The sequence below is a fragment of the Leiobunum rupestre genome, chromosome 7 (genome assembly GCF_980474605.1).
Source record: "Leiobunum rupestre chromosome 7, qqLeiRupe1.1.hap1, whole genome shotgun sequence".
Lineage (NCBI taxonomy): Eukaryota > Metazoa > Arthropoda > Arachnida > Opiliones > Sclerosomatidae > Leiobunum > Leiobunum rupestre.
The window spans coordinates 26,993,185-27,007,840 of NC_143390.1; the positions used below are offsets into that span (position 1 = coordinate 26,993,185).

General features: G+C 39.5%; 1 protein-coding gene across 1 annotated transcript; it reads left to right on the top strand.

Moving 5' to 3' along the window:
* Positions 1 to 235: 235 nt before the first annotated feature.
* Positions 236 to 14,286, top strand: LOC149935468 (IDLSRF-like peptide). The gene is made up of 4 exons (XM_090181095.1): positions 236 to 751; positions 1,687 to 1,842; positions 4,144 to 4,440; positions 13,111 to 14,286. Exons 1-4 carry the CDS (start codon positions 529 to 531, stop codon positions 13,302 to 13,304), a joined length of 870 nt encoding a protein of 289 aa, XP_090037221.1. The 5' UTR covers positions 236 to 528; the 3' UTR covers positions 13,305 to 14,286.
* The last annotated feature ends 370 nt before the right edge of the window (positions 14,287 to 14,656 follow it).

A 14,656-nucleotide genomic window follows, 5' to 3' on the forward strand; every position in this document is an offset into this window, starting at 1 on the left:
CTCGAGAACAATACAATAAGTATCGACAAAAATATAAGAAAAATATAAAATGAAGAAGAGTTATTTGGCAGATGAGACGAGAGAGAGAAATAAAACTTTCCGTAATGACGTAAGGGGCTACAAGTGGGCGGGCCGCGCTGGATGGCGATTGGCGGATCGGCGGGAGAGCTCACGTGACGGCTGACAGGCGGACTCTCCTTTATTATCGGCGCTCGCAGCAGCCCGCCTGAAGAGTCGCATTCCGAACACCGCCGAGAGAACAGTCGTCCGCTCTGGATTAAGACAGCCAACAAGAGGACGCGAAAAATAACACCACCACAGACAGAGAGGGACCCCCACCGGCTGATTTCGACTTCGATTTAGCCTGTACTACGTTGATTTGGCCAGGTTCAAAGCTATCCTTCGCTTCAACATCGCCTGATTCGACAGATCATTTTTTATAATAAATTAAATCAGTCCGCGCTCAAATACGTTGATAAGAAATTAATCTATCGAGAGAGAGAGTTAATTAAATATAAACAGACGAGAATGAGCGGCAGGACAGAGCGGGTTGAAGGACACAGCCACGCGATTCAAAGGAGAAAAGGCCAATCGAGCCACCAAAACTACGGGACAATCACCCCGGCCTCAAATTCGACCAGCACTTCTCTCAACTCCACCTTTTTCACGGTACTCTTCTGCTTATGTCTACTAGATGGAGTTCTGGTCGCCAGGGCCGCACCTACCTCCCCACTCATGCTCATGATGTCGGGTAATTATTATTTTCACTTACTTATTTCTAAATAGTACCCCCCAAAAAACACGGGGTAAACACGAGGGGAATATAAATTAAATAATTAGACCGGGTATCGTTCGTGTCGTATCTCTCAAGATACATCACGGACCACGCGGACAGACTAACAAATCATGCTTGAAAGAACACATTCTTCCAGATAAATTATTTACGAGGGGATCCCCCCTGTCACGCTAATGCCTATTAAGAAGCACGTATTTTTTCGAGGGTTTATTTCTAATATTTTTCCCAGAGAGCCAACAATGTCCGGTAGAATTAAAACGGCTGATAAAAACGCCATTTCTGAACAGTGCCTTAAATGTATACCAGCGAAACGAAACTGAACGTACTAATTGTATACAACTTGGCCGCCATACGTGAGCTCAATTTTAATTCGAGACGATCGATAACTCGGCCGTACAGGTGTATACCTCGCTATAGTTTTTCGCTCAGTAAATAATATAACAGAAATTGTGTTTTCCCATAAAGTAAACGCTAAAAAATATAAAAAATGAAAATTTTGAATTTTGGACGCGTTCTAAGCTATACATTTAAATTCTCAAAAACGTTTTATGCAAATTGATTTTTCCGCAAAAGATAAAACAACCGTTTCGCTATTTTTTGACCTACGGAGCGCCTGTAGAGTTCGTCCGAAGCCACGGCGCAGCGAAGCCCAGGGTGAAGTCAACATCCGGGGGTTGGCGAATCTCGTTTCTATCCGATATTGACGCGGGCCCAAAGATATCCAGATTCTAGATTTCAAGCGAGAGATAAATCAATTTGACCTTTTCTAGAAACTGAAATACAGTTACCGGTGGGTGGCGCGGGGGGAGGGGGATCGAAGAAGATAAATATTTCCTCTTTTCTTTGGACCAAAATGATTTATGGTCCTTGTGTCGTTCTTTTTTTCGCAGGGCACCGGCATTCAAACGCCCTTCCGGAAGACAACTCGTACGAAATGCCACGGGAAGAAGTACCCCAATATCCAAATGATATCCATTCCGACGGTGCAGCTTATCTCATTGATTTCTCGCGCCTCTTTGACCGACATGGAAGCGTCAAGAGAGAAGGTATCGCATTCATTACCTATACTTTCATATATACACACATATATATACATATACTAATATATATATATATATATATACTCTTCCGTCTCCGTACCATTACATGTCAGTATGGCTCCATCTTCAAATATCAATATTTGATACGCAGACACTCCGTCTGATCTGTTTCCGCCGTTGAGTACGTAGCTTTCTATTGGCGTATCAAAATTGAGTCGATGAACTGGGGTAAGAGACACGCGAAAGTAGGCGACTCGGTGGATGTGTTTGTTAATATTTTATATTAAAATACTCGGAAAAACAAGTTGAAAATATACATTTTTCAACTCGCGAGTTCTATTTAAATAGGAAATTAAATTTTTATAAAGATACGTGATTCACCATCAGGAAGAAGCGATATTGTAGTGGTGAACCTAAGGTGGTAGGCTAAGGAAATTGGGAGGAGGCAGTGGCGTAACTAAGAACACCTAGGCCCTCCCGCGAATCTCTTTTCTGGTTTTAATCAGTATTTAGCATATTATTTTATAGGAATTTAGGGGCCCCTGAAGCCCTGTGGCCCTCCTGTATTTTGGGGGTCTATGGGGGCCTTATTTACCCCACTGGGAGAAGGGCGTATGGCGTTTTTAGAATTCAAAATCTTCTTCAAAAAAATCATGGATCCATCACTAAGCGATAGTTACCAAAGTTCGTAATATTGCTAATTTTTGTGGGGCGTATGGAAAATGGTTTCGTACCAATGACACTAATGCTTCTGAAACGCTAAAAAGAGAGTATATTTCGATTAATAAATCAAATTATGTTAATGGACTTAATGATATTCCTACTAATCCAGCGCTGATACTAATAGTTTAGATACGATGCCGGAATATATTTCGTTAACTGAATATTTTAATAATAATATATTCGCTTTAAAATAGTCCAATACTTTATTCGAACGAAACTTTGACCTTTAGTAAATACTACGAACTGGCGAGACGTTTCAGTTTCGCTGATTTACAGCGTGTTAATATTAATATTAGGGATGCTCCGATATGGGTAGAGCCAATATATTGGCTATTCGTGGCCGACAATATCGGACGATATTAACAAAGTTATGTATATGATAAAATAATTGTAAAAGACGGTTCAATACACTGTCATACCATTTTATTCTAATTTTTAATGAAACAAAGTTTGCAAGAGCATATCCGAATATGTTTCTTTTCATTTTACGTGTTACATATTTTCTATCACAACACTAATATCCTGGTTTTTTATTTGTTACTCGTAACTCCCTGTCTAAAAAAAAGAATGATCAAGCTTCTGAAGTTACAAACAATCAAATAAAAATTATCATTAGTTAGTTATTCAAGAATTTTCTTTTTTTTTTAAATGTTTTTCTGAAAATATTTTTCTAATTCCGGTATCGGTCAATATCAACTTCGCTTAAGCCAATATTGGCCGATACCGATATTGCGCTACCCTAGAGCGAGAGTCAAGCGAGTCTGAAAACCGCTATTTGAGAAAAACCAGTTTTAAGTTCGAAATCTAGCATGGTAACAATGATAATCTAATAATGAAAATTGATAAAAATAGAGTGAAAATATGTATTGAAAATTTTGTACTGAGTCACCTTAATTGGCCTTTCTATAAATTCATCTACGCTTGCCGAACTTGTTTTTATGTTGCTCCTACGTCACGATGTCCTGGCTTTATTAGAAAAGTTTTGACACGCGCGGTTTGCACGCGCACGTGAAAATCCGAGGTTTCTCGCGCCTTAAGCGCGCGCTCTTAATATTATCGAAGTTAAAGCAGTGACGTAGTAGCTAAGTTAAAACAAGAAGGCCACGTTAATTTATAGAAACATCTATTTAAAAACACTCAAGGATTCTTATTTTGAATTTCTTTCAATAGTCACGTATTTCGACTCACTTGACTTTTTTTATTCTATTTAATTTATTGATGAGACATAGTTATACAGATAATAATAGTTGATTTTATAAAATAAAAAGTGGTCTTGCCCAACTTGTTAAAATGTTGCTCTTACGTCACAAGACCCAGCTTTATTAGTGTATTCCTCGCACGAGCGATTTGCACGCGCTCTAGAAAAAGCTATATTCCTCTGGCGACTGTAGCGCGCGCTCGTAGGCTTGTCAAAGTAAGAGACTGTGACGTAAGAGCAACATTTCAACAAGAAGGTCACGTTAGTTTATAAAAAGAACTATTATCGAGGTCTACATCACCCTCAGGTAGCGAATTTGGAAAAAAAGGCCGATATATCGGTGCATCCCTAATTAATATGTTCGGTCATGTCTGTATTTTTCTTAGAACCGACACGTTGTCACCCGACGGAGCCCTTCCAGTGTCCAACGAGAGGATTGGACCGCGTCTGCATCTCGATTCAATACTTGTGCGACGGCGCCCCGGATTGCCCCGACGGCTACGACGAAGACGCTCGCTTGTGCACGGCCGCCAAGAGACCCCCCGTCGAGGAAACCTCCAGCATCCTCAAGACCCTCCTCAACAACCACGGACCCAACTACTTGGAGAAACTCTTCGGCAAGAAAGCTCGAGACGCCCTCGCGCCCTTGGGAGGAGTGCAGAGAGTCGCCATCGCGTTGTCCGGTGAGTCATCCTAGCTCTCTTTCGCTATCTATCATCACGAGGCCAGCCGCTCTCTCCTCTACACAAATCCCAAAAAAAAACCCCGAAAAGAATTCGTTACGATTTTATATATATCCTTTTATATATTGATATGGGGAAAAAATTGCCATTTCTTCAAAAATTGGGTAGAAATTCGAGTTTTCTATACATTGGTAAAGATTTGGAAGGTTTTCAGTGGGTAAAATATAGAGTGGAATACTCCTAGAGGAAACTAGATTAAAAAAATAAATTATTCATATTCTTTCTACGTATCGGATAAAGTAGAACCATCCGGCATTCGCGACCGAAAAGATACTACTACGAAATTCAATGAAAAAGTAATGCGGCTCTTGAGAAGAGTCAGCAAATAAATATAACCGTGTATCGGGTGCGGCTTTTAGTGGGCAAGCAAAAAAATGGAATATATAATAACATAAACCCATCTTCCTATACAGCTTCAATACGTACAAATAACTAGTACGTGTGGAAAATATCGTATAGATTTTCAAAACGCCCCCAAACGGACTACCTAGAGCCTAGCGCCGCCGATCCAACGCCGCAGTCGCTGATATTTTCTCTAACGCCGAACCGCCGCCGCCGCCGCCGCCGCCGCCGAGTCATTTACTTTTGAGCGCGCCGCCGACGCCACCGCCGAGTCATTTACTTTTGAGCGCGCCACCGACGCCACCGCCGAGTCATTTGTTTTTAGCGCGCCGCCGACGCCACCGCCGAGTCATTTACTTTTCAGCGCGCCGCTGCCGCCGCCGCCACCGCCGAGTCATTTACTTTTCAGCGCGCCGCCGACGCCACCGCCGAGTCATTTACTTTTCAGCGCCTCGCCAACGCCACCGTCGAGTCCTTAAAGGCTGGTTTTCATTAGGGCAAAAACGCCACGACGGTGAAAGTCGACGCGAAAAATTCCCGTTAGGCCTAATGCAATATTTTTGCGTCGACTCTCACCGTTGTGGCGTTTTTGCTCTAGTGAAAACCAGCCTTTACTTTTGAGCGCGCCGCCGACGCCACTGCCGAGTCATTTACTTTTGAGCGCGCCACTGACGCCACCGCCGATAAATTTAGATACCACCGCCGAATTGTTTTGATATTTTTTCCTTCAAAAACATTTTAAAATTTTTTTTCGAAAATTTTCAAAAGGCAAGATAAACTTTTACCCCTTCCCGACGCCGCCGACCTAAATCAAATTGGCACTATGATCTGGGCCTACCCAATAAAAGATTTTAGTTTTCGATGAGTAAAAAGAGCTAACGTTAAACAAGGACACTCGAAAGGGGCAAGCTATGGGCGGCGTGCTAGGTGCGGAAAGAAGCGACCGTATTTGTTCTAAGAGCCAAACTCTAAAGATAACAAGCGGCGGGATGAGCGGGATAAGGAGACAAGGATCTGCCCCAGCGAAAGTGAAAAATCCTTTTCGAGTGTTTCGCAAACTAAAAAATTTAAAGTAGAAAAGTGGGTTGGGTTCTTATCCCTTCGTCCGCTATCCGTCACAACCCCCGAACGCGACATATTTCAGTCGAGCGGGGGTAAAACAGCTTCGTCCTCTCACGCGATTTACGTAATCTCGTAATGACATCACGCGTCTTACGTTGCATTCCGAACCGTGGCGCTTAGATCGTACAGTAGCTGACCTCTTCGCCGTCTATACCTAATGCTCGAGCGTCATCCGACAATTCGTACAAAGACGGAATGCGGGTAAAGTCGGCGATAACCGGTGTCTCGAGAGACTGCCAAACGAGTCGCTGTAAAAAAAGAAGCTTGGCTGTCTGTTTCTTTTCCAGTCGAAAAGATCGAAGAGTCCCAGTTTCATTTGGACGTTTACTCAAGTCCCGGGGAACTGATGGGGATCTCCCAGAGACGGATGTATCGATTTAGGGGTCACCTTTCTTTCTCTCCTCTACAGGGCCTCGATTCGTTGAAAAAGCAGCGTTCCACGGCGCCAACTCTTATCTCGCTCCAGAAGTTCCATTTTACAAAAGCCCCGCGATCTCGCTTAAGCGTGTTCGGCGCGTCTGTTAGAGCGAATCCCGTATCAGAGACCGTAAGTCCTTCGAGTGGCCGCCTAAGAACACGGAAAATCGCCCGCATCCAATAACCGGCTTATTTATTCAGAGTCTGGAAACCAGCGGGTTCAACTAGTCAGGCTAAAAAGAAATTACATTCTATTCTGGACGTCCGACTTGACGTTTCACTCCCAAATTAGCGGGTCGTTCACGAATGTAATTCGGATGAACAAAATGGGGTTATATCTATAAACGTTAACAGTTGGTTTTTCCTATTATAGCGTATCGTAATCAGGCTTAAATTAATTCACACAAAGGGAAGAATTTTAAATGATCAAACACGATCTCAACGATATAATTAAAATTTAATTCAAAATATCTTAATACCACAACAAAACTCTAATTTCTAAATATAATTTAAACAAAAAATACGTAAATAAATTAGCAGGCCCGTATATGTGGGGGTCGCCAGGGGATGCTCAGCGCCCCCAAATGAGTACTTGAGCACCCCCAACCAAACCGACCCCAAAAAAATCGATTGCTCAACTACCAACTGATATCATATATCATCGGTTACCTATATTTTTTATAAAATATTCAAAATTCATAATTAAAAAAAAACACACACAATAAAGCAAAATTCGATATACAGGGTGTTTCAAAAGGTTATGCAAATATTTTAAGGAGTTGTAGGGGGTGAGTTGAGAAGTACGCCTGTTTTTTCCCATTTTCTTACGATGAGTTAAAGAGTGCCAGAGAGCTTCAAAGCGTGGCCTACTAGAACCTATAAGTACGCTGCAACAAGTATGGGGATGCGCCGGTTCAGGTACGTTTCCTGGTAGAGACGTTGAGCAGCCAAAGCATTGCCATCCGCTAGTCCAAACATGAAATAAATATCCGCCAGTTCGTCCGTTGTTGCAGTTTGAAAGTGATGATAAATCGCGGTCCATCACGACTTTAAATACTGTTTAAGTTTACAATTTTTTTACGCTGGTTACCTCGATTTGTTTACAAAGTCCTTTTTTACCTATCACACGAACCCAAACCTTAATGTTCGCGTTTCCCTGCTGCTTGGTTTTGCGCTTGTTGCAGCCTACTTCCAGGGGCTAGTAGGCCACACTTTGAAGCTCTCCGGCGCTCTTTTAACTCATCGTAGGAAAATGGGGAAAAAACCAGGCATACTTCTCAACTCACCCCCTACAACTCCTTCAAATTTTTGCATAACCTTTTGAAACACCCTGTATTTACTAATTTCAGGAGTGTGAGTTAGAAATTACAATTTTTAGTATCAAGGCATTGACGCCCGCAAGTTTTGGTGGCTGGTTACGGGCCTATAAATTAGACCTAATCCTCACATAAATTACCACTCTCACGCTAGACTATATCAACTATTTAAAAATGACATTTTGAAATAATAACATCATGTTCGTTCGACAGAAACACGCTTTGTAAATAATCAAAAACAAAATGAAAACAACGTGTATCTAAACGGATCAGAAAGTTGCATATAGTGGTGCCTCTTCGTGGACCCATTCCGGATCGTATCGCCTTAATAGCGTTTATCTAGGAAGGGATAAATAGTCCTATTTCTGGGCGGTGGGAAAGAGAGAGAATACACAGAGCCGAGAGCGAGTTTCAATGGCCTCAACTCATTAAAATGGGGAAATCAATACCCTGATACCAACCACGGTACGCGGAGAGACGGGGGAGGGGGTGTTGTTAGCGGTAAGAGGGAAAAAGAACTACACCGTATCCGCGTCAGCTGTAGCGGTTGGCGGGGTTTCTAGTTAAGCCTAGTTTATACTGACGCCGAGGCTTAGTTGATAGTTAACAAAAGAAAAGAGTCCGCTAGATTGTAGAACGAGCGGATATTGTTTGTTTAATCCAACCGCATACGTAAACAGGTTTGCCCGGAGAAAATGAAAGCGATAGCGCCGTGTGTAAACAAAGGAAAATTCGAGAAAAATCTCTCAAATCGTATTATTTAAAAAAAAGAGATCTTCTGGATTAAGAAGATTTTATTTTACGCCGAATACACGCGCTTTTTACTCCCTTTCCTGGAAATTGGGAGTGCCTTGAATTTTCTCAGATGTTTTATTCGGAAAAGCTTTCCTTGGATTTTATTGACTTTGAGACGCACCAAGTTAAGAATGACAAAAAGAAAATTGTTAAGGGAATTCTGTTTTATTATATAGACAAAGTTTAAATATATTAAAAAAAATTATATTTTAAATTAAATATTTTTTAGATTTAAAAAAGAACATTATATAGTAGCGCTAAAATACAACGACAATAACTAAGGGCAGGAATCCATACCTCTACTTGGAATGCTTATCCTGCCGTATCGCGTTTGGTAAGATAACTCTGACGAATTTGGCCCCGCCTACGAGATAAAATAAATCTTTGCGCGCGCTCCCCTCTCACGTTGTTTATTATGTTAACATAGTGACGTCAAAAAAACCGTCAGCCACATCGAGACGAAAATCTGCCGCGATAAGCATTCCAAGTAGAGGTATGGATTCCTGCTAAGGGCAATGAAAATTCCAACATTTAAAATAACTGGCGAATGAGGATGATTTTTACTCCTTCCACAATGGTTAATTACCATTACTAACGTTTAAAGATACAATTTCAAAAAGGTCTTAAACTTACTAAGCCTAATCATTTAACCGACAACAACGGCACCATTTTGTCAAAATAGTTGATTTTATAAAATTTCTTTACGCTTGCCAAACTTGTTGAAATGTTGCCCTGGAATAGTTCAGCCAATGCCTAAGAATGAGTTCATAAACTCTTTAGTGGGAGAGAAAACGGATCCACAGCTGAAGCGGGGAGGCAACATTTCAACAAGATGGCCAAGGTTATTTTATAAAAAGAACTATTGAACGTGATCGCTCCAGTTTCTCTACGAAACTTCAGCGACACCAAGTTTGTGCACATTAAACTAAAATTAACCGTGATTTTCCTATTCCCAGTATTAACGCGTGCTTTATAAATCGTGAACAGTGAGTCCTCTGAGATTCTTGGTCCATGGTCGTAGTACATATCTTCCTCAGTGTTTCGAAATTTCACCAAAAAGGAATAAATTCCAAATTAATCCTATATAATTGTATTGACATTTAAAAAAATCTCAACCCAGATAAAATCATTTTGATCCTTAAGAGAATTAAATAGCAAAAAAAGTCGTATTAAAAATCCAACTGATAAGGATATTAACACTCAATTTCTCAGGAAAAGCATTCCACTAGGTATAAAATAATCTAAATCTCTTAATAGCGGACCCATTCGAAAGCGCCGATAATTCCATTTACGAAATCTATTTAAAAAAATTCTTGGAAGCTCCCAAACGGGAGTACATACCGAACTGGACTAAGTTCAATTCATTAGTATGTTAATTAGGGCCATTGCTTAATTACTTCTGCCAACTAATCAGACGTCACGCGATGGTTGACACGCTTAATTTGTTTTCCGAAAAGGCTAAAACCCAAAGAGCCCCGGAAAACCGAACAGAAAACGGTTGCATTTTAAGAAGCGAATCGCTCCGTCATCGTCAAAACTTGATCATCGTACGCAAAACGCCCTTCAACTGGAAATTGTCAGTGTTTTAGAAAAACTGAACTGAAACTCTAAGAGAATAATCATTGGATTCTGTATAATCTTAAAGGAACAGTAGCCTTCGGCACCTCCCGCGCTTTTCGCGTTCAAAGTTTTAATTAAAGGGCAAGACTCTCTCCCTACAAAGGGCCGGTCTTAATTAAATCACCTTCAGTCGCGCGTCCAGCGCCGGTGAAAACCTTTCTAAGGAAGATTTCAAAAATATATAACGTGGATTAAAAGCGTAGAAAAAACCCTCTTTAAGGGATTCGTGGGCGATACTCGAATACGTGCCTGGTTTATAATAACAGCCTTTCTAAAAAAAACCCATCCGCGGGGAGAAATAAGAAGGAATGATAGTGGGTTTGCCAGCTTCGCTATTCTTAACCGCCTTTGGGCTATTTTAAAACGAAATTTCTCTATGTCGCCCAGAAATATATTTGACATTAACGTATACCTTCGATTTTAGAAATTGGAAAAATTACAAGAACGCTCCACATAAAAACGATGGCCTAATGATATTTACGAATTATAAAAAAGTAATTCTATTATGAAAAACGTCAAGTGATTTGGGCGATTTTTTTATCGATTTTGGCGGTATAAGAATCAATCTGGCATACCTGTATTAAATATCGCATAGGGGCGGCCATGACGTACTGAGAGGCGCGATCCCATTAACTTCTCCGAACGATAACGTTAACTGCTTAAGCCACCCAATTTGACCTTTTCGCGACTTCCTCGCGGGTTCAAAACGACTACAAGCTAAGACTTCTTAATCAAAAATGTAACCCCGCTTCTTGAGAAGACCCACGCCTTCTGTAACCAATCAGTTCCATTTGGACGGCGAATTGTAAAAAGGTCAAACAGATACTGTTAAGAGCTTTTACGTTTAAAGTTTGGTTATTTTAAAAACTAATTAGGGGCAATCTATGTCTAATTAAAACAGCGAAGTTTTTTATTCTTAGGTGCCTGAGGGTGGTTTGATTATGTCTATTAACATACAAAGTTATTATTATCAACTAAATTGATTAAAATCCCCAATAATTGGGTAGTTTTCACGGTTCTATACTTTTCTATTCCTAATGAGAGGGATTAATTAGTAAACAAATTAAAATTTCACTAAAGTGTACGGTATTTAAAAATCAGATAAAAACCGGCCAAACATTTCACAAAGACTTTTCGACCAAGTTTGTGGGACTAGCAGCACTAGCTGCAACGTTCTCTATTCTTTGGTCTCAAAGCTTTAGCTTATTTTCGGTCTTTGTATGGGCCAGTCATGTAATACTTTTGAAAGAATTTCTATAAATTGTTTTCTAAATTGAGCACAGGTTTGCCAGTTAAATAATTTTATCTTCGTCGAAAATCTGTACAAACTTTCACGCCCCTCCTACTTCAAAGAGGAAAACACTGATTTTATAGAACGGTCTAATTGATGAACCGAATTTTATTCTATTTTCAAATACGAAATCTCTCTAGCCTCGGGTATTAATTATAGCAAAGATAATTGGACTTTTAAAATCCACGAGAATGTGAAAATCAATTTGAACGTGTTAATTTGCGCTTGAAATTAAGCCGAAGGGGAAAATTCACTTCAAACGTGGAAGACCTAGAGCCAAACATTTCCTCTTACGGGTAACAAAATCCACCATATTTAACAGGATATTTAATTATTTTGTCAAAGACAGAATTTACGGATACACCGTTACGCTACATTATTACGCATATACGTGTAAGATCGTTAATTTAAAACGTGCAAAGTCAACGCGATTCCCAAAATCTAATAACATTAAGGCGCCTATTACATTAGCACGAAACGTTGACGCGAAATGCACCAAGGCTTAGGGCTGAGATTTCGGATGCGGACGAGAGAGCAACGGGCCTATAAAAGATGCTAAACGTATTCGTTTGAATTTCCAAGATTATTAGAATTTTGCTGTCATACGATTCCAGGCATACTTCTAACGTTATCATTCGCAACACGTATTGCTAAAACAGGGAAAATATCATAATTCTTATATTAGCTTTAAACCTACTTCTAATAGTCTTAAATTTAAATAGAAAGTTAAATTTCGGAAGAAGAGATTAGCCATAACTATTTGGGGTATTTCAAATTTATTAAAATAAAGCGAAATCAAAAGAGAATAGCGTTTGTTCAGACAGCGAGCATCGACGCAAAAAATCCCCGTTAGGCCTAAAGCTGGTTTTTACTCAATGAGGTAGAATAAATAGAGATCCAAACAAATCGGGGATTCTCGGGACACGTTTTATTTGAGTAGGAGAATTAGGCAAAAGTTTCAACTTTATCTAATCGTGTTGGCGCCATCTGTTTAATATATTAAGGTTTAGTTTTCCAATAACACTATAGATGGCGCCAACACGATTTTATTAAGTTCATTTACTAGGCCTAACTCTCCAACTCAACAACTACTGTCCCGTGAAACGGTAGGTCGTGGAAGGCGGATTTGGATCTCTATTTATTCTACCTCATTGGTTTTTACTATGCGAAAATTCCATAATGGCGAGCATCGACGACAAAAATCCCCGTTAAGCCTAAAGGCTGGTTTTTACTATGCGAAAATTCCATAATGGCGAGCATGGACCCAAAAAATCCCCGTTAGGCCTAAAGGCTGGTTTTTAGTTTTTTACTATGCGAAAATTCCATAATGGCGAGCATCGACGCAAAAAATACCCGTTAGGCCTAAAGACTAGTTTCTACTGTGTGAAAATGCCATAATGGCGAGCATTGACGCAAAAAAATCCCCGTTAGGCCTAAAGGCTGGTTTTAAAACCACCATAAATATGGAAGTTAATAAACAATATTTATAATGATAAGTTAATATTCCATTTCAGAGTTGCGCTTTGTCCGTGTTTAACAGAGGAAATTGTTTTAAAATTAGTTGGTTTATTTTCTTAAAAGTCTCTAAGAACAATAGTTACTTTTTAACAGCTTCAGGCCTATTTTCCTAGAAGCGTACAATTAGCAGTATGGATATATTTAAGACTCTTATATTTGGTCTAATCGTACGTAATTTTGTTTTGACAGAGAGCGAAACGCTGGAAGACTTCGGGAAGGCTCTGCACCTGATGCGCTCCGACCTGGAGCACTTGAGGAACGTGTTACTGGCCGTCGAATCCGGGGATTCCGGGACGCTGCGGGCCCTGGGCGTGCGCGACTCTGAACTGGGCGACGTGAAACTGTTCTTGGACAAACTGGTATCTACGGGATTCATGGACTAAGCCGGGCCTCAGCTGGACCGCGCGAAAGAGCCGCCCTGTCCCGCAACGCCTCCCCGATGACAATTAGATCGCTACGATATCGAAGAGACATTTCGAACCTAAAACAATTTAGAAAATAAAAATATCCTTCTCCAAAAAAATCGATTTAACATTCCATGGAAAAATTATGTAATCGGTAAAAAAAGACAATGTCATTAAAGACGATATATGAGCTATAAAATTAATCGATTTCTATTAAAAGTACTTCGTCGATTAGAATTAAGACGGGACGGGAGGAGACGACGAGTTTCGATTAATTTGTCAAGCTTTAATCGATTAACGATGTAAGCCAAAATAATAAAACCGACTCGTGTTTGCCAATCGATTGACAAATTAATCGATTAATAACCGTTGACAATCGAACGTGGGAAAATATTCATTCGAGCCTTGCTGTAAAAGTCGAATATATTCTTAAATGTTATTTAAAAACTATTTAAAAAATACAAAAATCTCTATGTTCGTTTTACTAACTTGAAAACGGAGGAATTCTAATAAAATACGTTGATGAGGACAAGTTAAGGTGAGAGTTTAAAAAAATATATAAAATATTTTTGTTTTTTAAAAAAAATAAACCCGCGAAAGGTCTATTAGTTTTATCAATCTTTACTATGTGATATATTACATTATATTTTATGTAAATAAAAAATAAATTAATATATAAAATAAAATATTTAATCAAAAAAGTTAAAAAATTTAAAATTAGTTTTCGTCCGATCTTCCGATATTGAAAATTTTCAACGAATCCTCACATTAATAATGTTTACATTTTAAAAAATGTTAAACTTTTTTTCTTTTTAACAAAATACTGAAAATGGGGGAAATAAGTCCACATAATACAAACAGTATTAAGGAAATGAATAAATTAAATGTTAAGTGCAAAAAGTATCCTATTTATTTAATTTTATAATCATAAGTCTGCTATTATTAAATACGCGAAAAATCGTCCACGTTTGTATGTTGACGAGGGCTAATTAGCAAATATTTCTATTTCAGTTTCATTTGAATATTTCATGTTTGTTGTTACATTTCGGTGTTTCCATTTTCAATAAAAACGATTGCTCGTTCATTCCAGGCACCATTTCTGTTTTGCTTTTGGCGAAAAAACTACGAGGTTACCCTCATTTTATTGTTCAAATTATTCAATCTCGTCGGAAGACGTAGGTTTTACTTAGAGTGCAGTGGCGTAGCAAGGGGGGCGGAAGGGCGTTCACCCCAGGGGCACTTTTTGGGAGGTGGAATTTTTCAGAGAGAAACAGAAATGTGGTGTAAATTGTCAAAAATGACAAAAAAATCTCAATCCGTATAAAATGGGA

Excerpts from the sequence above, each read along its gene's own strand:
- LOC149935468 (XM_090181095.1), top strand. The coding sequence starts at position 529 with ATGAGCGGCAGGACAGAGCGGGTTGAAGGACACAGCCACGCGATTCAA. Across the intron at positions 752-1,686 it reads ACTCATGCTCATGATGTCGG|GGCACCGGCATTCAAACGCC; the intron begins GTAATTATTATT and ends TTTTTTTCGCAG. Across the intron at positions 4,441-13,110 it reads AGTCGCCATCGCGTTGTCCG|AGAGCGAAACGCTGGAAGAC; the intron begins GTGAGTCATCCT and ends TTGTTTTGACAG.